At 39.0% G+C, this 24331-nt stretch overlaps 1 protein-coding gene across 3 annotated transcripts in view; it reads left to right on the forward strand.

Moving 5' to 3' along the window:
• Nucleotides 1–24331, forward strand: part of arl15b (ARF like GTPase 15b) — a 301390-nt gene that overhangs the window by 262520 nt on the left and 14539 nt on the right. Inside the window, exon 5 of one of the 3 annotated variants that reach the window (XM_087989200.1) lies at nt 1093–1161. The exons of the other annotated variants lie outside the window; for them this stretch is intronic. Within the exon in view, the coding sequence (XP_087845326.1) occupies nt 1093–1146 (54 nt within the window). The 3' untranslated portion in view covers nt 1147–1161. Of the gene's footprint in view, nt 1–1092; nt 1162–24331 lie in introns of those variants that run through there. 3 annotated transcript variants of the gene reach the window in all.

Here is a 24331-nt window from a genome sequence, read left to right on the forward strand (position 1 = left end):
CATTCTTCACTTATCTTAACTCGAACAATGATTCTCCACAACATCCAAGATAAAGCAGTCCATTTGATGGCATCCCATCCACACCTCAAACTCAGATGTGGGTACCATTTACAGGACACAGCAACTAACCAAGAACCTCTCAATAGTACCTTCCAAACCAATGACGTTCCCCCTGACTCCAACTACCTATAAGAACAAAGGAAGGTAGCGGGAAAGCACTAACTGCAAGCTTCCCTCCACATCTCATACCTTCCTGACCTGGAATTATATTGCTACTCCTTCACTATCCCATGACCAAATCCTGAAAGTCCCTCCTTATCAAAGAGTGTGAGCACCTACACGACAAGAAGGTTCAAGAAGGTGGCTCACCACCGCCTGAAGGAATTAGGAATTACCAGTTAATGCTGGCCTTAGCCAGCACTGATCATATTCCATGAATACATGAAAAAAAAAATCCTTTTTGGTCTTTGGGAGGTATAGGATTCTTAAACAGTAGTAGACATAGTAGTAATAAATATACTATTTTGGGTTATTACACAGCATGAAACTGTTTGTAACTGTATTGGTTACCTGCTGTCTGCAGCTATTCAGGCATTGGAGGTCAGGAGCTTAGATAATATTGACTTGTCTGAGATGTAGTCACTTTTTAACTCACTTTATTGGGGAGCCAATAACCATAATTCACATGTAGGTCATATATTGATTTTTAGTTTCAGCAAGCTGCTGTATTCCAAATACCTTGAGCAATGAAAGTTAATGGAACACAGAGTTGATAAATTAATTTTTGTTCATCATAGGTACAAGAGCTGTATAAATTAACCTGTAGTGAATGAATGTTATAAATATTTTTATTAAGAAAATCAGTATTGTTCTTTGTGAACATTCGAGGACTTCCTGTCCATGTGAAGCATAAGTTATGTTTTATTTCTACCTTAAAGCAGTCCCATGTTCTTCAAAAAACTTCTGTTGTTTACTGATTTAAGTTCTGTTGAAGTTCATCAGTCTTTTTTGTGTGTGACAGATTTTTAAACACATTTTATTCTGAGGAAGGGCCACAAAACCTGAAATGTGAACTCTGATTTCTCTTCACAGATGCTACCAGACCTACTAAGCTTTTCCAGCAACTTCATAGAATCCCTACAGTAAGGAAACAGGCCATTTGGCCCATTGAGTCCACACCAACCCCCCGAAGAGCGTCCCACCCAGACCCCCTCACTCCCCGTAACACTACAATCCCCATAGCTAACCCACCTAGCCTGCACACTATGGGTAATTTAGCTTGACCAATTCACCTAACCTGCGCATCTTTGTAATGTGGGAGGAAACCAGAGTAATTGGCGGAAACCCACGCAGACATGGGGAGAACGTGCAAACTCCACACAGACAGTCGCCCAATACTGGGATCTAACCCGAGTCTCTGAAATTGTGAGGCAACAGTGCAAATCATTGAGCCACCGCGTTCTTATTTTAGACACATTGCTCATTTTGATTTCCTTTCCTTTGCCAAAATCCTTGTGTATAACCTTTAAGAGCAGCCTCTTCTGAATGTTCCACATGTTTCCACAAAACAATATTGCTATGGTTGTTAGTAAATGAGTGAAGTGAGTTCCTACTAGGGAGGTGATGGCCTAGTGGTATTATCGCTGAACTGTTAAGCGAGAGACCCAGGTAATGTTCTGGGGACACTGGTTCAAATCCCGCCACAGCTGAAGATGGAGTTTGAATTCAATAAAAAATCTGAAATTAAGAGTTTAATTAGATTACTTACAGTGCAACAAGTCCACACCGACCCTCCAAAACGCAACCCACCCAGACCCATTCCCCCTATATTTACCCCTTCACCTAACACCACGGGCAATTCAGCATGGTCAATTCACCTAACCTGCACATTTTTGGATTGTGGGAGGAAACCGGAGCACACCCACGCAGTCACTGGGAGAATGTGCACACAGAGAGTCGCCTGAGGCGGGAAATGAACCCGGGTCTCTAGCGCTGTGAGGCAGCAGTGCTAACCACTGTGCCACCGTGCCGCCCACAGTTTAATGATGACTATGGATCTATTATCGATTGTTGGAAAAGCCCATTTGGGTACACTCATGATCTTTAGGGAAGGAAATTGTTTTCCTTATCTTGTCTGGCCTACGTGTGACTCCAGACCCACAGTAATGTGGGTGACTCTCAGCTGTCCTCTGGCCAAGTAAGGATGAGCAATAAGTGCTGGCCCAGTCACTGACACCCTCACCCTGTGAATGAATTCTAAAAAAATGTTTAACAGTCTCAATCATTTTAAGAAACTTATTAATCTGGTTGTCTTGTTTTCTGGCATTTTGTGATTACGTGTAGAATAAGTGATCTAACTATGCATGCCTTATCATTGATTGTTAGCATTTTAAAAATGCAGTTAAGTCATTCAAGTTAACCTCTTGAGTTGAACAATCTGAAGGCAGTCAATTTTTGTTTTTAGCTAAACATTGTCAGAATTCAGAGTTTCTTCCCTCCTTAAGATATGTCAAATATGTGAGCAAGAATGTATGCATGTTAAGGTTGTGCACCATTTTGTATTCATTAGGTTTAGAGAGAATTGATAGTAATGTTAACATTTATGATAGGAAGCCTACTAGTCAACTTGTCAATAATTAGTTAGCTTGTCAAAGACAATAAAAGTAATCCTAGAGTTAAAACATTTTACAAGTTGTTTATTAATGTTTCTTTGCCTGTTTTTGCAACAAAATAATATTTGCATTGTGTCCCAGAAACAGTATATCTGTCTGTGATAATTTTCCTGTAGCCACTGATTTGACAATGGTTTTAGCATGTTTAGAATAATCCTTAATAATTGATTTATCAGATTTATTCATAAATAGTGATTCCTTGATAAAGATTACTGACACTGTTACGGTTTCTAGAAATTTTGCATCAGATAGGTTTGCAGCTGCTCATTATAAATTAAGTTAGTTTGCCAAAGGATAGAAAAATAAATAAAGCACTATAAAGTTTATTTCTTGAAGACAGAATGTCACACATTCACACTGAATGTCACATAGTTCTATATGTAATTTCTATTCTACTTTCTTTGTAATTGTAATTTCTGCGACTCTGCTAATCTTAAAAGTATGGTAACGTCAGTAAATTAAAAGTTGTGTACTTTCAGTTCTAGTCATAGGCCAACCTACTCATATATTAGCATGAGTAACTGTATGGTTCTCAAATTCATTTTCAGTTTGTGAGGAACATTCCTAAAGTTTGTTTTAAATCACTGAGTAGCAGGTTAGGCCATTAACTTAATGTTATTTAAGATATTGAGAGACAATCAATGTGCACGTCTACCTCTGCTCTTAAGTCAACACCTTGTAAAATTCTGATGTAATCTAGGATCAACAATACAACATGTCAGTCCACAGGGTATTAAACTGCACATTTTGCACACGTTTCTAAGTCTGCTACTAACAAATTATCTTTCATTGCTTTGTTCTACTCCGAAATCGTTGGCTGAATCTGTCACCGGTTTTCTTTCACATTTTGTATTCACGTCTCTCTGCTGTCATTTATCCTAAAGCTTTCAGTAGCCTTCTCTCTCTCTTTTCTCATACTTGCTTTTGAATGGCTCAAGGGTCACAAAAAATCATAAGCATCCAAAGTGGTTTTGAGTTTTTTTTTAAATTTCATTCATGGGATGTGGGCATCTCACAAGGCCAGAGTTTGTTGCCCATCCTTAAGAGTCAGCTACATTGCTGTGGGTCTGGAGTTGCATGTAGGTCAGACTGAGTAAGGAAAGCAAATTTCCTTCAGTAAAGAACATTGGTGAACCAGCTGGGTTTTATGACAATCGACAGTGCCACCTGCTATGGTCGGATTTGAACCCGTGTCCTAGAACATTAACCTGGGGTTCTGGATTACTAGTCAGCAATAATAACACTGTACCATCTCGGCCCTATTAATATTAGTTTGTTAATATTGTTCTCTATATTAATGACTCCACTCGGCATACACAGCTTTTATAAATATTTATAAATATATACTACGATTTTCTTCAAATTTCTTCAGAACCTGTAAGGATAGGTAATTCAAATGGCCTAATGTACTGAAAATATCGGTGATTTTCACTCTCCACATTGTCATTTGGAGCAATTAAATCCTGCTCAGGTTTTCAAGGTCATTTAATTAATATCTCTTTCTCAAGTGCGTAATCTTCATTTACAACTTCTTGATGACTGCACTCTGAACCTTCCTTCATCTGTCAACATAACAGTCTTCTCCTCTGACCTTTAATTGGAACTTCTATATATAATTTTGGCGACTAAAATAAACGATTGTATTCTCGCTATATTAATTTGCCATCTTAGTAACGTTATAGAAAAGGAATGGTTTTGAAGAAACCAGCCTCTGTTTCTGTTCTCTCTAACTAGTGACACTCACAGAATGCCACCCTTATTGACTCAATTAAAACCAATAAACTACCATTCTTGTCTCATCTCTCTCATTGTTGACAACCTCTTCATCTGTTGTATTATGAGTACCAGGTTGGAGGTATCTGGGAAGGAGATGGGCTAGCCACCTAACTTACTTTACATAACCCCTCCCTCGCCAAAGCATTCCCAGCAGATGGCCAATAAAATTCAGTCTTCTGTCCTCTTGACAACAAAATTTCCTGATTAAGAGCTTATTCTCGAAACGTCAATTCTCCTCCTTGAATGCTGCCTGACCGGCTGTGCTTTTCCATCACCACACTCTCGACTCTGATCTCCAGCATCTGCAGTGCTTACTTGCTCCCAACTAAATTTCCTTCCTACCTACCTCTGTGTTATAGCAGAGTTAACAAAGAAAAGCAAACATTTGGTTGCTTCATACAAGTCATTGATGTTAATTGGAGATAGTTGATGCCCCAGCACAAATCCCAAAGCATTTCACTAGTAACATCTTGCCAGTCTGAAAATGACAAATGTATCCTTACTATTTCCTGCTAGTGAACTAAACTTCTATCAGTGTTCCATGCCAGGTGGTCTTACTGTTCAGAGTAGCCTTATGATATGGCACCTCATTGATTGCCTTTTGGAAATCAAAGTACATTACAGTTACAGATTCTGTTTCCTTCAGTTTGTTACTTCCTCACAGAGCTCTTTCAATAAATGAGTTACCCTGCTTGATTGTACCATCATTTGCTATTACCTCCTTAGAAACGTTTTTTCTAGTATGTTGAGATTGATTTGATCAAGCATGTTAATAGTCACCTGCACCTAATAGTCATCTAACCTCATCTATTGCATCCATTGATCCCGATGTGGACCCTCTGTATCGGGGAAACCGAACACAGACCCGGGGACCAGTTCACGGAGGATCTGTGCTCCGCACGCACTAACCAACCCAACTTTCCAGTTGCCATCCACTTTAATTCCCCCTCCCACTCCCCAATGACATGTCCATTCTTGGCCTCCTCCACTGCCATAGTGAGGCCAAACGGAAACTGGAGGAGCAACCCTTCATACAGAGGAACCTTGATTATCTGAAGGACATGGGTGGGGAGTATTTCATTCAGTTAATCAAATTCCGGATAATTGAATGCTGGATAACATGGTTTAACCAAGCAGCAGAACCTTACAATCTTGCCGGATAATCCGATATTCAGATAATCGAACGCCGGACAATCGAAGTTCTTCTGTATTTCACCTCGGAAGCTGACAGCCCAATGGCCTCAACATCAACTTCACCAGCTTCAAAGTCCCTCCTCCCCAACTTTATATCTAGCCCCACCTCTCCACCTCTCTTCCCCTGAGCTTTTCCATCTTCCTAGTCATCTATCCGCTCCACCTTCCCACTGACCAATCACAATAATCCCCTACCTGCATCACCTATCACCATCCCAACTACACTTCCCCGCCCCCATCCCTTTATTTACACTAGGCTCCCCTCCCCTCCCCTCCCCCCTCCCTGAAGGGCTTCAGTCTGAAATGTTGACCTTTGTGCTCCTCGGACGCTGATTTGACCTGCTGTGAGGTTAGCACTGCAGCCTCACAGCGCCAGGGATCCGGGTTCGATTCCTACTTTGGGTAACTGTCTGTGTGGAGTTTGCACATTCTCCCAGTGTCTGCATGGATTTCCTCCCACAATCTAAAGATGTGCAAGTTAGGTGGATTGGCCATGCTAAATTGCCCATAGTGTTAGGTGCATTAGTCAGAGGGAAATGGGTTACTCTTCAGAGGGTCGGTGTGGACTTGTTGGGCCGAAGGGCCTGTTTCCATACTGTAGGGAATCTAAAAGAAAATCTGCAGTCCTTACTGCTTTCAAGACCTAAGTAATCCAGTCCAGACTTGAGTGTTCCTTTCTGAAATTTTCCTCGAGACAATAACTTGCTAACTGAGCACAATATGTAATTTTTTTCAGAAGAAACCAAATAATTAGTTATGTTGATCAAGTGGATATATGCATTAACTGCAGATAATGCCTGCCTATAAGCTGGATTCATGTCAAAAAAATTCTACTGAAATGTCTTTAGTCGGCCAAGCGTGCAAGCTGCCATAAGTCAGATACATATTTTAAATTGCTACTTCAAAATTCTGCATGACTCACATTGTAGTAGCCATAAATTAATTCTAATATCTTGAAAGTTTCCTAGATCACAGCTTATAGAACCTAAATTGGTAAGAATTGCTAATTCACAGCTCTGACTAACTGGTACAATGGTAAGAATGAACCAGATGCCATAACTATGATATGGTTCAAGGATTTATTTCCTTGACATATGTTGTTTTATTGTGATTATCTGTGTACTGTGAACTGATTCTGGGTGGTGCATTAAGTACACCTGTGTCAGTATTCAATAGCTAAGGAACCAGTTTCCATGAGGAAACTGTGAACCTTCTTGTGCTTTAATTGTGTCACAACATGCTGAAACACCTCTGTTGAAATAATTATACACAGCCCTTGGAGAAAAATGTATGAAAGCATGGCACTTTGCCAGGTTCTTGTTGAAACTAATAAATCCAGATATTTTGTGCCAAATTCATTTGTAAGTTTCAAAGCTAAAGAAAATTGCAAAATTCCAGTAAAACTATGGTTTTAATCAACATATAGAATCAGTAAGTGTCAATGATTGCTTTCTTGGTTTAGATGGTTAAACTTCAGTAATGGAGGCAGTTTCCCACTGGCTGGACATCTGCCATTTGTGCATGTGGCACCACAGTATCAGGACATTGCAATTTCCAAAACTTGCTTTGTGATTCATTTCAGTGCGATGCCGAGTCACTTGACTTCAAATGCAGCTGCTCGAAGACATAATTGTTTTCATATGGTTTGACTCTGCACTATACAGCAGATCAGAAAGAAGCATAATTAAGCTGTGGCCAAGTGGTACAATGGGTTGGCTCACAAATGCACTGTTTCAGAATGATGGGACACAGACACGTGCATGTGATTCCTACAATAAATGCTTTATTATTCTTATGGGGAAAGAGATTGGCGTGAACTTGACATTAAAGGAAAATTACAGATGCTGCAAATAAATTAAAACAGAATATACTGCAAATGTACAGGTCATTGTTTCAGGAGTAACCTTTCATCAGAATGAAAAGTTAATGCTTAAGTGCAAGTAATTTTCCCAATGATTAATGTCTTGTACATTGCCATCTATTTTTAATTGGTGAAAGAAAGTGCCTCTTCACTGTGTAAGAAAATATTATTGAACAGATAAACCTCTTTTAGTCTTGTACATATAGAATATATTTGAGGTGTCACATTCATAAAATGTATTTCTCCCCTTTTTCAGTTGTCAATAGTGCATAATGTGAGAGGCCTGAAGCCAAATGGGAACAAATAAATTACATTGGGGTAATTTCAGTTTTTAAAAAAATGAAAGTATTTTATAATTTGGTTTAATGTACCAAAATTCACTAATTCCAGATTGGTCTCTTGCATCTCAAAAGGAGTAAATCTTTATTTAAATATTCATTTGTCCAGGTGAGAAAATAGGGGAAAATAAGTGTTTACTTATTAACATAGTCCAGCTAAATGGTTCCCTTGTTTGTTAGACTTCAGCATACATGTTATAATGAATTTCCATTGTACAACATCAGAAAGTCTCTGGTTTCACTGAAACTAATGTAACTACTTGTTCAAGTTTCTTGCTGCTGTCATAATAGTGGTCACAATTCATTAATCAAGGCCTCCATTTTCTCTGTGAAGCTGTTTTTGTGGTGTAAAATAAATACTTGATACTGAACTTAGATAACATTAGGTTAATCACATCTTCAGCAGCAAAATGTTTCAATAAAGTATCACAATAGTTGATTTAATAGCATAGAATGTGGGGCCATAATAGATTGAATGCAGTATTTGTTGAGTTCTTTTAAGCAGATTAATAGTAGTTCTCTATGGAGATTATATGTATTGCAGGGGTAGGGTAGTGAATGGCTCTTGGTGGGATGCACTTCAGTGGGTCGGTGTAGATTTGATAGGCGGAAGGCCTGCTTCTATATAGTAGGGATTCTATGATCCTATGTGCATAATCATGCAGGATCAGAATTAGAACTGTTGTGCTTTATACTCTTTCATCTATGTTCTGAATGGAAGCATCGAGTAAAATCTTAAGGTTTTTGATTGTCATAAAGATATGTGTAAATGTTAGAACCTTGAATGAGTATAAATGACTACAAATGGCCAGTCTGGATGCAATATAGAAATAATCTGTCTCACCTGATGGGAAATGCTACATTGTTGAAGATGTTGTCCTCTGTACTGAAATGACACCCCTGGACTACCTGCACAATGTCTTTATTTTTAAATATATTTTTATGAAAAAATAAAGAGTTTTTTTGAATATTGAAACAAATGCAAAACAATTCAAAACAATACAAAGAAACTCACAAATTACATAAATAATAAATAATAACTAACTAAAAAAAATGACAATAATAATAGTAATAATACAGCTCAGTGAAACAAAGTAATAGCCCTCGACCATAGAGAGCATAAATTTATAAATATTAATGTGCCTGTAATTCCTTCTCCCTGGATACCAGACTCATTAAACAGAATCATCATGGCTATATAAAGGCCCTTAATAGTATGGCAAACAAATATGTATCCAAGTAGTCCAAAAAGGAGCTGCCACACCTTATAAAAATTCTCGGTTTTATGGCACGCCATATTTGTAAGAAAGTCCAAGGGGATGTGCTCCATGACTAACTTACACCAGCCCGACAGCCGATGTGGGGAGGGGGTTCAGACACCCACCCTAACATCTTGCACGAAAGATGAGGATACTGAAATGCTTTTTTTTTTGTGCGTATCTAATGGAAGTGCGTTAACAAGACCAAGAGGAGCCGACACCAGGTCCATCTCTACCTCCATCCCCAAGACCCCCTCTATTTCACCTACCGCAGCGCTCCAGTATGCCTGCAGTCTGTGGCAGGACCAGAGACAATAAGTGAGCGTACCCATGCTCATTTTGCATGGGTACATGTCAGAGATACTCCCACTCTAAATTTTGAAAGGCGGTCTGGAGCAAAATGGACCCGGTAGAGAATTTTCAATTGCAAGGCGTGAGCCTGTTGCAAATCAGGATCCTTCTTGCATTTTCCCAGATATCTTCCCGTATTTCAGAAGAGATCTCAACATCCAAATCCCTCTCCCACACCTTAAAGAGCCATTCAGACTCATCCGAGGGACCCTCTCCCAATAGATGATAGACATTGCTGACAGAAAATTTGTTCTCGGCACTCAGCACCCTCTTCTCCGTGTCAGATCTATCAAGATCAGTTAGAAGTGTGGTCCCTTATTTTTTGTATGAATTTTCCAATTTGAAAAAAACTAAACTGATCCCAACTGGGCAACTCCTATTTCTGAGCCAACTGATCAAAAAACATGAGTATATCCCCCTCACATAAGTCACCCAGGCAAGACACACCCCTAGCTGCCCATAGTTTAAACCCTGAGTCCATCATCTCTTGGTAAAAACCCGGCATACCATCTATCGGCATCAAAAATGATGTTTTGGCAATATTAGCCTCACTCTGACATATTCCTCTCCATGCCTTAACAGTATTAATAATTATTGGGCTATGGCACTATTCATTAACTGTCCTCATTTTGTCCAAGGACAGCAAGCTTGTAAGGGGGTATCTTGCCTGAGACGCTTCAATGTCCAACCATAGTGAGTGAGGGTCCCCTGGGCCCAGTCATTCACATAAGGTAGCAACAAGCTTAGTCAATTAGTTTTTGACATCTTGGAGGTCTACTCTTCCCAATCTGTACGGTAGCTGCAGTCTTGTCAGTTTAATAACGGGTCACTTGTGATACCAGATAAAGGAATTGCCCTAACCAAATGATTCTTTCGTAAAAATCAGAAGAAGCATTTATGTGGGATACAACAGATAGGGGAGAATTTTCATTTTAATGAAGGCTTTCCAACCTAACCAAGAGATTGGAAGCGCCTCCCATCTTCAGAGGTCTTGTTTGATTCTGTCGAATAAATGGGCAAAATTGGTTTTAAATAGCCGACCAAAGACCGGGGTAATGAATATACCTAAGTAGAGAAAGCCCTCCTGTGACCATCTAAAGGGAAATCGAGATTCATCCTCAGGACCAGGCATGTTCGAAAGACCCTGCCTCATGGGCATGGCCTCTGATTTCACAAAGTTGATCTTGTAACCTGAAAAACCTCCAAATGCATTAATTCATTTGATCAGATGAGGCATCAAAACTGTTGGGTTCAATAAAAAGACAAGAATGTCATCTGCATTCAGTGCAATCTTATGCAACGTTGCCCCATTTCTGGAGCAGAAATATTGCGATCCATACATATTACCACCTCCAGTGGTGCAATTACCAATGTAAAAAGCAACGGTGCTAAGGAACAGCCCTGTCAACTGCCCTTAAGAATATTGAAATTGCTTGACCGCACACCATTGATAAGGATCTCGGCAAGAGGGTCATTATAGAAAACCTTTACTCATCTGATTAAGGCCTCACCAAGCCAAACCGCTTTAAAGTATAAACATTTTATGGCCACTCGTCACATGCCTTCTCCGTGTCTAAAGTGGTCACTAATCCTGCACCGATTGTTGTTGACATACTTGGATTATATTAAGTAATCTTCTGAAATCATTCAAAAACCTGTGACCTCTTATGAAAGCCCACCTGATCCTCCTTAACGATGGAGGGCAGCACAGTTTCTAGTCTTCGTGCAAAAGCCTAAGATAGGATTTTGAAATCAACATTCACGTGTGAGATGGGCCTACAGGAAGCATATTCCTGTGGACCCTTCCCTTTTTTAAGCATGAGAGAGATGTTTGCCTCTCTTAAAGATGGCAGGAGGAGGCCACGGTTATGTGAATCGTTAAACATACTAAGCATCGGTCCTGACAATATCATAGAGTCATAGAGATGTACAGCATAGAAACAGACCCTTCGGTCCAACCTGTCCATGCTGACCAGATATCCCAACCTTATCTAGTCCTACCTGCCAGCACCCGGCCCATATCCTTCCAAACCCTTCCTATTCATATACCCATCCAAATGCCTCTTAAATGTTGCAATTGTACCAGTCTCCAGCACTTCCTCTGGCAGCTCATTCCATACACGTACCACCCTCTGCGTGAAAAAGTTGCCCCTTAGATCTCTTTTATATCTTTCCCCCCTCACCCTAAACCTATGCTCTCTAGTTCTGGATTCCCTGACCCCAGGAAGAGACTTTGTCTATTTACCCCAATCCATGCCCTCATGATTTTGTAAACCTCTATAAGGTCACCCCTCTCCCTATAGCTCAAGTCCTCTAAAGCTCAGTGGGAAGTCTATCAGGACCAGGTGCCCTTCCATTCTGAAGCCGCCTCTCGGTCTCCTGCACTTCTTGCACCGACAGCGGGGCATTAAGGAGAGACACTTACTCTGGTCACTCCTGGGAGGTTCAAATCCTTAGAAAGAGACTCCATCCTAACACGCCTATCCTCTCAACTTTCAGACTGGTATAGTTCGGAGTAAACTATCCAAAATGATGTGTTAATCCTTTTAGAACCACAGGTTAAATTTCCAGTATCCCCCCGATCGAGGTAATGGCTTGGGGGGGGCACTCCTTTTCCTGGCAATATACGCCAAGTACTTGCCTGGCTTATCCCCATGCTCAAACAGCCTTTGCTTTGCAAATGTCGACTCCCTCTTAGCTGTCTGTGTGAGCATGGAGTTCAGTGTGGACCAAAGCACTGTGAATGGATGGGTTACTGGCCAATCCTGAATTAATGTTTTAAAAAGCCCTGAATTCAGTAGGGTAGCACGGTGGCACAGTGGTTAGCACTGCTGCCTCACAGCACCAGAGACCCAGGTTTGATTCCAGCCTCGGGAGACTGTCTGTGTGGAGTTTGCACGTTCTCCCTGTGTCTGCGTGGGTTTCCTCCGGGTGCTTCAGTTTCCTTCCACAATCCAAAGATGTGCAAGTCAGGTGAATTAGCCATGCTAAATTGCCCATAGTGTCAGGAGTGAATATAGGGTAGGGGAACGCGTCTGGGTGGGTCACTCTTCGGAGGGTCGGTGAGGACTTGTTGGGCCGAAGGGCCTGTTTCCACGCTGCAGGGAATCTAATCAAAAAGAATTCAGTAAATTTTTTATCCTTAAGGATGAAGGGATCCAGTTGCCAATGCATCAAACCTACCATTGTATCCTTACTCTTGACCGTTAGATACAGTGGAGTGTGATCAGAAATAGTGATATTGCCAATTGTACATGACACCATTGAGCCCAAATGCACTGTAGGAGTCAAAAAGAGATCACCCCTAGTTTGGCATTTGTGCTAATTCGTAAAATCCCTGCCAATAAGATGAAGGTGCCTCCAAACATCGGCCAATCCTAGTTCAACACACAAATTCCTTAATTGTTTAGATTGTGAAGAAGATATCAGGGTCCTTTGGGCAATCTGTCCACCCTGGGAACTATTAGGTAATTAAAATTCCCCACGCCTTATGATGATATGCTGAAATGTGAGGTCAAGGACTTGAGGGGGTGGGCCGGGCGAGATTAAACATTTAAGGTCCCATATTCCTCCCCATGTATCAAAGTTTTAAGGATTACAAATCTTCTGTTTGCGTCTTTACTACACTCTAACAACTCAATTGGGAGATCCTTCCTAACCAGAATGGCCACCCCCGCCTACTCCTTGTATTGAAAGATGAGAAATAAACCCAGTTATACCCATTCTTTTGCAATTTCAGATGCTCTGCATCATCTAGGTGTGATTCTTGAAATAGGGCAACATCCACCCTCTCCCTTTTAAGACTGGAAAGTACTTCTTCCTCTTGACCGATGAGTGACTCATCTTCATGTTCCAAGTACACCACCTGAACATATCCTTAGCCATTAGCACCTTTAACACCATTTAGATTCCAGATATTCGAATTACGAATCGCTGAGCTTCAGTACAAGAAAAGCCACAAAACACAAAAACTACATTATCAAAAACAGCTACAACCAACAAACCTATAAAACATGCAAAAAGTATGTACATCAAAAATGAAAAAACAAAAAAGCACCAAAGGCACTGATTGGAGGAATTTACCGCCCCCCCCCCCCCATCCCCCCTTTTAGATTAGATTAGATTTCTTACAGTGTGGAAGCAGGCCCTTCGGCCCAACAAATCCACACCAACCCTCTGAAGAGCGACTCACCCAGACCCACTACATTTAATCCTTCACCTAACACTACGGGCAATTTAGCATGGCCATTTCATCTAATTCACACATCTTTGGACTGTGGGAGGAAACCGGAGCACCCGGAGGAAGCCCACGCATTCGCTGAGTGAATTCAAAGGGGGCACCTACACATCCAAAAACCCTACTAACCATCCCAACCACCCTCTTAATGCCGACCAGCTAGGGTTGTGCCACACACAGACAGACAGACACACACACACACACAGACACACACACACACAATCCAGCAGAAAAAGAAAACAAGATTAGTAATATACACAACTAACTTAAAAATAAATATGTAACTCATCCCTTGGTATAACTTAGGAATTAAAGGTAAATACTTTGTCCATTGTGAGCATAATTTAACACAACTTATTAGCAAGAAAAGAAGACTCCACCAAGTGCTTTCTAAAAAAAGATAAACCCAAACAACTCTGTTGTCTGTGCCTATTGAATCATCTGGCTTAAGTCAGCATGTCCACAAAGTTCCTGGCTTTCTCTGGCAAGTCAAATAAATGCAGACCTGCACAATTTCTGATGTGAAAATTCAGAGCCTTCTGACTTTATTTCTTTAATCAGTCATGGAGCCTCTTTCACTGTTTTTGATTAACTGTTTCTGTTGTACTTTTACTGCCTCTACACTTAATACCAATCTGGTTCTTCTCAGTGAGGCTCCTATGTCCAACATTCCTCCAGTAAATCTTATAATTTCTCTTTACCAACCATGCTGTTTTGTTTCCTCTAGCGTTGTTGCTGCTGCTTTTAACTATTATGAATGCTTTCACCCCAGGATAATTCATACCAAACCTAGAGTTCATTAATTACCTTCAGTAATTAACTATTACTAACTATTTTCTCATTGAATCCTTGTGCCAAATTCAAATACATGCTTGCTTGCAGCAGGTTGGGGAGAGTCAGAACAACAGGTGAGGACATTCACGTCAAAATTGACTCTGACTGGACAGCCCACAAGCACTATAATTGGATAATCATGATTTTTCAAGATATTCCTGTCATCTTCTACATGGTGCAAGTATAGTATTATTTAATGGAGAAAGTGAGGTCTGCAGATGCTGGAGATCAGAGCTGGAAATGTGTTGCTGGAAAAGCGCAGCAGGTCAGGCAGCATCCAGGGAACAGGAGAATCGACGTTTCGGGCATAAGTATTATTTAATGCCTTACTCTTCATTTTCTTTTTCCACTTTGCACCGTGGTCTTCTTTGATTTGCACATCGCAAAGTTTTTTCCTCTCCCTTTGATTTTCTTTCAGTAGATTGACTGCTCAAAGTTTGTATAGTCTTGGAACCTAGGAGACAAATGCTTTTAATTATAATTTTACATTTTTAAAATTCTATTTGCATGTTGGTGTTTGCTTTTGTTGCTGATTACTTTCGTGTAGTCACCACCTAGCCACTGACTGATGACTACCTGGTTTGACCCAATCACAATTGAAGCTCATTGCAAGGTTTGGTCCATCCAAACTATTGTTAATATTGTCACTTCAAGTAAAATTAATTTTCTTGCCATTAATAACAAGAAGTTTAGGTTGTTTTAAAGATTATGGTTTTGCAAAAAAAAATCTTCTCAGTTTGTTATGTTTTCTTTAGCAATTATGGGAGAAACCACTTCATTAGATGCCACAGGCTTTTGTGACTATGGTAATGTTACAGTGAAGTTGTCTTTTTTAATATTTAGTTCGAAGTTGTGGATTCATGCCCAAATTTTCTTGTTGCTGGGAAGGCGGAGGTGTCTAGACAACTGGCTTAAGGGTAGGGAACTCTGATTCTGGTAAGGAGTTTTGTTTGTGTAAAGCTGAATATAGATGTCGACATGATCAGCCATTCTTATCTCGACTACTGGTCCATGTTTTTGCTGTTCATGAATGAATGTTTTTCAATGCATTTCTTTAAAGTGAAGTTTAAAAGAGATCCAGTTCTTTTATAAAAGGTGAAGTAAACTAAATAAAGAATGCTCTTACTGCGGTGCAGTGTTGTTTAATATGGTGTTGCAGGCTGTGGTGGAACATGTTTTGAATTCTCAAATTTCTCGTCGACAAATTTCTGACCTCAAAGGAAAATACGAGGCATGCATTAGAGCTCCCGTTGTAGCAATCTCCTTTTGACTAGCAATTGTATTCTGTTGATAGAGACTTAAAGATGTAAAATATTTTGTTGAGCCCACAGGAACAGGAAATATAGTTTGCATTGTGACTGAATTAAGTAGAAGCCGAAATTTTTATTTCCCAATGTCTGTTTGAGATACAGAGATTGCCAGCTGTGTGTCAAGCCTCACACTGCTCTATGGGGGTTTATGCTTGCAATGCATTTGTATAGCATGAATAATATTTAGTGTAAAACATTTCACTTGTATCCTTTTTCAAATAAAGACTGTGATGCTTGAATGTCTTATGGCACCTCCTTGGCGTTCATTATAATGTTGCGTAGATTAGATTACTTACAGTGTGGAAACAGGCCCTTCGGCTCAAACAGTCCACACCAACCCTCCGGGGAATAACCCACCCAGATCCATTTCCCTCTGACTAATGCACCTAACAAATGGGCAATTTACCATCACCCACTCACCTGACCTGCACATCTTTGGATGATGGGAGGAAACCTGGAGCACACAGAGAAAACCGACGCAGACACAGAGAATGTGCAAACTCCACACAGTCACCCGAGGCTGGAATCCAATCTGGGACCATGGTACTGTGAGGCAGCAGTGTGCTAACCACTGAGCCACCGTGCTGTTATATCTGATGTGATTTCAGAACTTTTGATTCTGCCACCTAATACCTATGTCAAATTTTGGTTATATTGTGTATCAAAAATAGCTTCCTGATATTGCTTTGATATTCTCCTTTTACTAGTTTGGACCTGTGATATTTTAATTTCATGTCTCGATTTATCTTTTTTTCTTTCATTATGTGCTTCAGTAAGTGTGTAAAACATTTCTTGTAACTGGGTGGCCGATATTGACATCTGAAAGCCCATTTGATTCTCTCCTCAAGTATCTCTACAAGATAGAGGTGTGAATGCACATTGACAGTAAACCATCTTCAGTCCACTATATTTTTCCATTTAGTGCAATCTGTACCATTAGCTCAGGATCCATAACCATCCACAACAAAGGGCAAAGCACTCAAGAATCAAGTGACTCTTGTTTTGACTCCAGTCAAAACACAATGACAAAAGTGACACATGCCAGGAAGCTGCATTCTTATTCTTCAAACTGCACAATAGAATAGCACAAGGAATCAGCAATTTAGTATTTAAAAGAAAGAAAAAGCAAGCTTCCTATTGTGTACAATGGTATCTTTGGCTTTATGAATTGATAATAAAAAAAATACAGATGCTGTCTTATCAATGACTGTCTCAATAATGTTGTTGAAAGGTCACAGCAAGAATTGGAAACTAATAGACTTGCAGCAAGTGATGCAAAGCCTATTTTTCAAACAGAGGGTGGTTTGTGTGTGGAATGAGAGTGCCAAAGGGAATGATAGTTGCAGATATAGTTATAACATTTAAAAGTTATAACGTGAATAGGAAAGGCTTAGAAGGATGTGGGCCAAACCCAGGCATGTGGGCCTAGTTTTGTTTAGGAAACTTGGGCAGCATGGACAAGTTAGATCAAAGGATCGGTTTCCATGCTGTATGACTCTGTGACTCTATAGGCCTCAGTGTGTAATTCATACATGCTTCTGGGCTGTAACATAGTTCAAGTGTACTGATTGCCTGAGCACAAATTAATTTACTGTAATGGTTATTTTAAATCTTTATGGCATGATTGATCTGTAGTGCATTGCCAAGAGACCAAGTGCTGGAATGTCAAATAACAGCATATAGTAAAGGTCTTTTGTTCAGCTATTGCCATTTTCTACATTATCTCCCCACAAAAACTGGGAACTTGCTGCAATAACAGAAAATGCTGAAAAAACCTAGCAGGTCTGGCACCATCTGTGCAGAAAGAAACATAGTTTAAAGTTTCGTGTCCAATGACTTTCTTCAGAATGGAATGCAATGTTTCTGTCTCTACAGCTGTTGCCAGATCTGCTGAATTTCTCCATTTTCTCATATTATTTACAGTCTCCATGTCCATATTATTTTCCTTTTATTTAGACACTGACTGCATCTGGCCACTGAAGGTTTGAAAAATGGCCAAATATAAAAGATGTTTATGTTCAGGAGGCAGCCTGTTGCAAAATTTATTCCCTCACTCCTTTCCTCACATGTCCGCTGAGTTCGATTGTATTCTGGTTAAATATTTATTAGAATTCCTACATTGTGAAAACAGGCCCTTCGGCCCAACAAATCCACAGCAACCCTCCGAAGAGTAACCCACCCAGGCCCATTCCCCTACCCTATATTTACCCCTAACGTATGCACCTAATCTATACATCCCTGAACACTATGGGCAATTTAGTATGGCCAATTCACCTAACCTGCACATCTTTGGATTGTGGGAAGAAACTGGAGCACCTGGAGGAAACCCACGCAAACACTAGGAGCATGTACAAACTCCACACAGAGAAGGAACTGAGGCTGAAATTGAACCCAGGTCCCTGTCGCTGTGAGGCAGCAGTGCTCACCACTGAGCTACCATGCTCATGACTTGATAGCTTCTCTATAAATCTGATGTGAGGCCTGAATGAACATTTCACATAATCTGTATGCAGAATCCCAGTACTCCACTCATTGGATGATCTCAGTTGAACTCAGAATGTGCTTTGCTGGTGATAACTGACCCCTCAAAGCCACACACCTGTTATTGTGTAATTGGTCCACTGGTCAGTCTGTAGTATCCTGAGGCAACTTCAGCTTTGTTTCTAATCTCTAGTTTACATTTCAAACTGCTGAGTGAACCCTTATTGAAATGAAATATTAATTGTTGCAATCTCCCATCCTAGAAACATTGCTTCTGTTACCCTGCCAAAGCTTTTTTTAAAACATTCTCGTGAATCCAGCCTCTTTTATTGGCCTGTGACACGTTCCAGCTCACCTTAAAGATAAGTTTCACTTTTCACCTGCATTTAAGTAATTTTAACCTTAATAAGGAATAATTTCTATATTTCCGCATTTTGTTCCATTCTAAGTAATTCTGGAAATTGTATAGCATGAAATGTAAAAATATTTTAATCACTGCATAGAATGAATTACTTTTTAAACTGCAGTGACTTAAGTAAATACAGCTATCATGTTGCAGCAGCAACTTCCTAACAGCAAACAAATGAATGAAATTAAAAAAGGACGAATCTTTATCAGATGCCCAAAACACTGCTTGCTGTTTTCTTTATTAATGCCACCTTTGATATGCACCTGACCTTCCGTTAGACCTGCCATTCATAGAATCAATGGTACTTCTAATGCAATGTCTGTCTGATAAGGGACTTAAACTCAGAACCATTTGATCCAGAAATGAATGAGCCAATAACTAAGCAAAACTGATCATAAGCTGTTCTGCTGTTATCATTAATCATAAAGATCCAACCATGTTGCCTTTGCCATTCTTATTTATGCTGTTCGTGGCTGAATGATGAAGAGCCTATTTGGGCTCATTCATTTCCCACATTCTGAAATATTGCCTTAAATACCTTTCTTTCAGTCCATTTGTAGCTTTCTTGGTAGCTTTATTAGTGTTTAACCTATCTGTAACTAGAAAAATCCAAAATTATGGAGCTTGCTCTTTAATTTATTCACTACCTTGAAACTTCTGATTCTGAGCACAAGCATCAGTTGCATTTTGACACTGTTGAACTCAAAAGCTTGTTGCCTGTGTTGGAAAGCTCTGGAACTCTGTATTTGAATACTTCAACAAAACCATTATCATTGACTTGAAGTTCTCTAGAGCCAGGCACCTTCCTACTTTTTAATTGCCTGGTATCAAAATCCATTTTCTCATCAAATCTCTAATTATTAGCAATCTGGCTTATTTAAAACTGCTGTGGAGATATTGTGACTGGTGGCTCTGACATTTTTTCATTACTGTGAAGGTGACAGTCTAGTGGTATTGTCACTGGACTGTTAATCCAGAGATCCAGTTGATGATTCCATCTCGGGGATTTGAATTAAAGTCTATTGATGATCATGAATTCATTGTCAATTGTTGGAAAAGCCCATCTGGTTCAATAATTATCTTTAGGGAAGGAACTGCCATTCTTACCTGGTCTGACATTCATGTGACTCAAGACCCACAGCAATGTGGTTGACTCTAAACTGCCCTCTGGGCAATTAGGGATGGGCAATAAATGCTGACGTAGCTAGTGATGCCCTTATCATGTGAATTAATTTTTTTAAACATGACATTCCTTGGGTTATATACATCTTTTGTGGAAGAATATATTTTCCTGTTTGGTCTGAAAGAAGAAAACCTGACATTTACTATTCATCATTCAGCCCCATCTGCTGTTTGCTATCTGATTGATTGATTGTTTTCACTGAATTTGTTAGCACCTTTCTACATCATTTGTCCTCAATGTATTTAAGGTTTCAGTTGTCCTGCAGTTCACTAACTGATCTACTAAGTCTTTATATTGTATGTGATTTTATCTAATAGTGTTTCTTTTAATTATAAAAAGCTATAGTTTCTTCACGTTTGTCACAGCTTAGCAAGTAGCTACAACTTTGTCTTTGATGCTCCACCCTTCGTCCTTTTTTAAATGTTGACATTCTTAGACTCTACCTCCTGACCCCAAGTAGATCTCCTTTATCCCCTGAATTGTTAAAGCTTCCTTGAAGAAGTTTGATTGCCCTTTTATATAAAGCTGTCAGTAAAGTGAATGTCCATCAAAGAAGTCCAGGTTTGGAAGATTATTGTGATGTTTTTCTTCTACTTCTAGATTCCTCTTTTTTAGTGTGTGGCCTCATAGTTCTTGTTCCCACAGTACTAGGATATAATGGTCTCCTGGACTCTGTTTCCCCCTAAACTACAAATCCAGAATCTTCTATGATCTTCAATCTCTGTAACTTTTATGGCAACATCAGTTTTTATTTTCCACTAATTCAGAATATAAATTTCATATGCAGTTCAATGTTTGAAGCTCTTTTCAAAAAAAGACCTCAGTGCCACCTAAACATAGCATGATTATTTGTGCTATCTGCCTTTAGTTCATTACTGTGATTTTTAAATGTAAACAAAAACACAATACAATATGCTGATACAAAATAACCATTGACAGAATGTTACTTTATTAATGTAATGACTTTAGAGAAACAGGATATTAAGATTTGTGGGTGGGGGGGATCATATGTTCATAAAATGTCTCCAATCTTTGAGGTTTTTTTTTAAAGTAAGATCATGGGTGATATTTTTTCAATTAGTCTTTTTTGTTCATATGTGACCAAATGAGTGCATTGCCGGGCTCCTGCTGTGTAGTAACATTGTTTGTAATTAGATAGACGTCTCAAGTATTAATGGAATCATTTTACAAGAAACATCCTTTTCTGAAAGCATTTTATTTATGACTTTAACATTGCGTCTGCTAGACCATTTAATAAGTGACTGTTGTCTTTACAAGGCATTTTCAGACATCATAATTGCTATTCTTGGATGTTTTAATTTTAGAACTTCTACTTGTTATGTCCCCTTGATATATTGTATATTAGTCTATACTTCTAGACTGCCATTTGTTTAACATTGCTTTTTGGAATAATATACTGGCTGAGACTCCTTTGATTCGTCAGATATTGACTCAAATTAGCTAAAGGGATGCTTTCTTCAATTGTTTTAATGGATTTTGAGTGTACATTGACAGATGGATTAATGTGCCACACTTAAAACTCGTATTTTTCATTCTGTTTGCAAAATCTACATTAACAAAATTAATTTTTTATGAGCTGTTTGTGTGAAAGCGGTTAACAGCAACTGGGTGAGGTAATGTCTTACTATAGACATAACCAAAGGCCATAAAACACTAAGCTCTGCTAGATATTGAGTAATCAATATATCAACAGTGGTTTATTGGTGTTAGATGTGTCTTGCTATTACTGTGATAGCACAGTATGTGTGTAGAATTGTAAATAAGAGTTGACTTAGATTTCAGCGTAAATTTAGCATTATTTCTAATTTTCTTCACAATAAAAGGACATTTTTGTAAATATAGATTTTGATTTTAAAAAATTATTGATTTCATCCCTGCTAATCCACTCTTAATTATTTTATATGCTCCAATGTTATACCATATTTGAGTGATTTTAAATTTATCCAAGGTATTATAAACAGAATGTTATTAAGGAGCAAAATGGCAAATGTAAAACATTAAATTACTCTGTTAAAGAAGTCAAAGCAGACAGTATATATGGATCTAAATCCCATGTATTTGGTGCTACTTAATAAGATTCTAAATAATAGTAATAATAAAAGCTGCTACTTAAAAGTTTAGATAGTTCACAACAGAAGAACCTACCCTTTAGCATTGAGCAATACCGAGCTTAATGGCTGCAGTCAGCTTGATTTGATATGGTTCAATTGTTGTCGACATGAAAGTCTGGCTCTAAAGTTCTTGATATACAGGGAGTACAAATTTTCCAACTTATTCTCCCTTTACAGTTCAATTTGATTAACTAAAAGGAAAATCTGATTTTTAATGGATTTATTGAATAATGGCCTTACAGTCTGGTCTGTTATGTGTACTTGCCTTGAGGAAGAATTCAGTATTTTCAATGGTTATTTTGGTCAAATGTATTTTTTAACAGACAGACACATTAAAATGTACTGTTCCTTGTGGCGAAAAAAATAGACTAAAGTCTGGTCTGTCTTCTTTACATAAGCTGACAGTTCCCATTTTCTTTTGTTTTGTTCTTTCTGTGTAAATACAAAATAATGAATTCAATTCTGGCGTTTAAAAGAACAACCACTAGCTCCTTAAGTGCAGGTACACTTAACCTATTTGAAATTAGGGTTTATATACAAATCAAAGGATTATACTGGAATCAATTTTTATTTTGCTGTTCCACTTTTTTGATGAATTAATTGGTTCCACTAGTAGTCGTCATAATGTCCACTAGAATTAAAGGAACATTTCAGGTTAATATGCTGCAGTGGTTTGTTTTTGAGTAATTCCTCCTTCTAAGAAGTAAATTTGGAAACCACATTTCAGAATAACTAACCTCCAGATTAGAGCTTCCATCTTTGCTATGCTTCTGAGGCTGAGATGGAGAAACATGATATGTTTTCAGCTCCTGTTTGTTCCCTGTCCACTCCACTGTTGATGGAAAACATTGAACAGCTGGCAAAAGAAGGTAGTACTTGGAACTGTGGGCAGGCGAAAGTATGTAGCATTTCCACAACAAGGCTTGGAAATGTGGCAAGATGGTGGCTTGAATTGAATGTCAGCCAATCACAAATATTGCTGTAGGCCTTAGAATAATTTTGCCAAGCTAGGCTCTCAGTTCCAATCAGTGGTGTCACAGGAAGGTAATGTAGAGAGTTTGATTATATTAAATAAGAATAGGACTAATATTCACAGATAAGGTATTTATAGAGCTTTATCCTAGAACTGTATTTTTGAATCACATGAGGCAGCATTTTTACCTTCATTACAAGCATACTAGGTCTATAGTACCAATTGTCATAATTATGCTTTCACTTTAAACTGTTAAAATTGGACTAGGCTGTTCCAGTGGCAAACCTATTCGACTGTACTGTGATTCTTCAAGTTATTTTGTAATTTATGGCACGGAGGGATGTCATTTATCTTATTTGTTTGTCTGTGGATAAAAAGCTATCCAACCTAAATGCACTTTCCAGCTTTTAGTCTCAATTCAATTCACTACATATTTATTGCCCATTCAGAAATTCATTTCAGGTACACTATTCCTATTAAAAGTCTCTCAAAAACAAATAATTAACAATAAATATTTTTTAAAAACCTCTGCAAGTAACAAGTAATGTAACATTCCATGTTGCCTCGATGCATTGCCACTTTATTTCCAGGTATACAGACAACACACAAACAGCTTTTCCTGGTGAGAGAGAGAGATATGAAACCTAAAGCATTTGAAGGTAACACCTGTACTATTGTTCAAATGCATTCCCAAGTACCTTCTAAATATTATGGTTTTGCTTGTATCATTTTTCAGACAGTGAATTCCAACTCTCCTCTGGTTGAAAACCCTTTCCTTGGCTTTCTTCCAATCCTTTTGCCAATTATTTTAAATCCCTCTTGTTATTGCCCCTTTATTAATGGAAAAAGGCCGTTCCTATTGGTTCTATCTAGACCGTTCATTTTTATTGGCCCTCAGCCATCAGTGTTTTAAAGAAAGGAATCCTAGCATATCCAAAAGTTCAATTCATGTTTAACTTGTCAATTGATAACAGTATCTTTCTAAATCTCCTCTCTGTCTTCGATCTAGTGTGATTATATCCTTCTTACAAGGCAGTGTATAACTGTATGCAATTTCCTTGTTATTCTGCTGATCATGACACCAAGTTAAACTAATCCCACTTACCTGGCCTTTGTCCATATCCCTCCATTCCTTGCATATTCATGTGCTTGTCTAAAAGTCTCTTAAATGCCCCCATCGTATCTGCCTCCACCATCATCTCTGGCAGCACGTTCCACGCTCCGACCACACTCTAGGTTTTAAAAAAAACATGCCCCTCACAACTCCTTTGAACGTTCCCACGTCGCCTTAGCTTTCTCCCTCTCACCAACATAAAATCTT

Source organism: Chiloscyllium plagiosum, unplaced genomic scaffold, assembly GCF_037043375.1.
Source record: "Chiloscyllium plagiosum isolate Xiang-an unplaced genomic scaffold, Cpla_swu_hap1 HiC_scaffold_1, whole genome shotgun sequence".
Lineage (NCBI taxonomy): Eukaryota > Metazoa > Chordata > Chondrichthyes > Orectolobiformes > Hemiscylliidae > Chiloscyllium > Chiloscyllium plagiosum.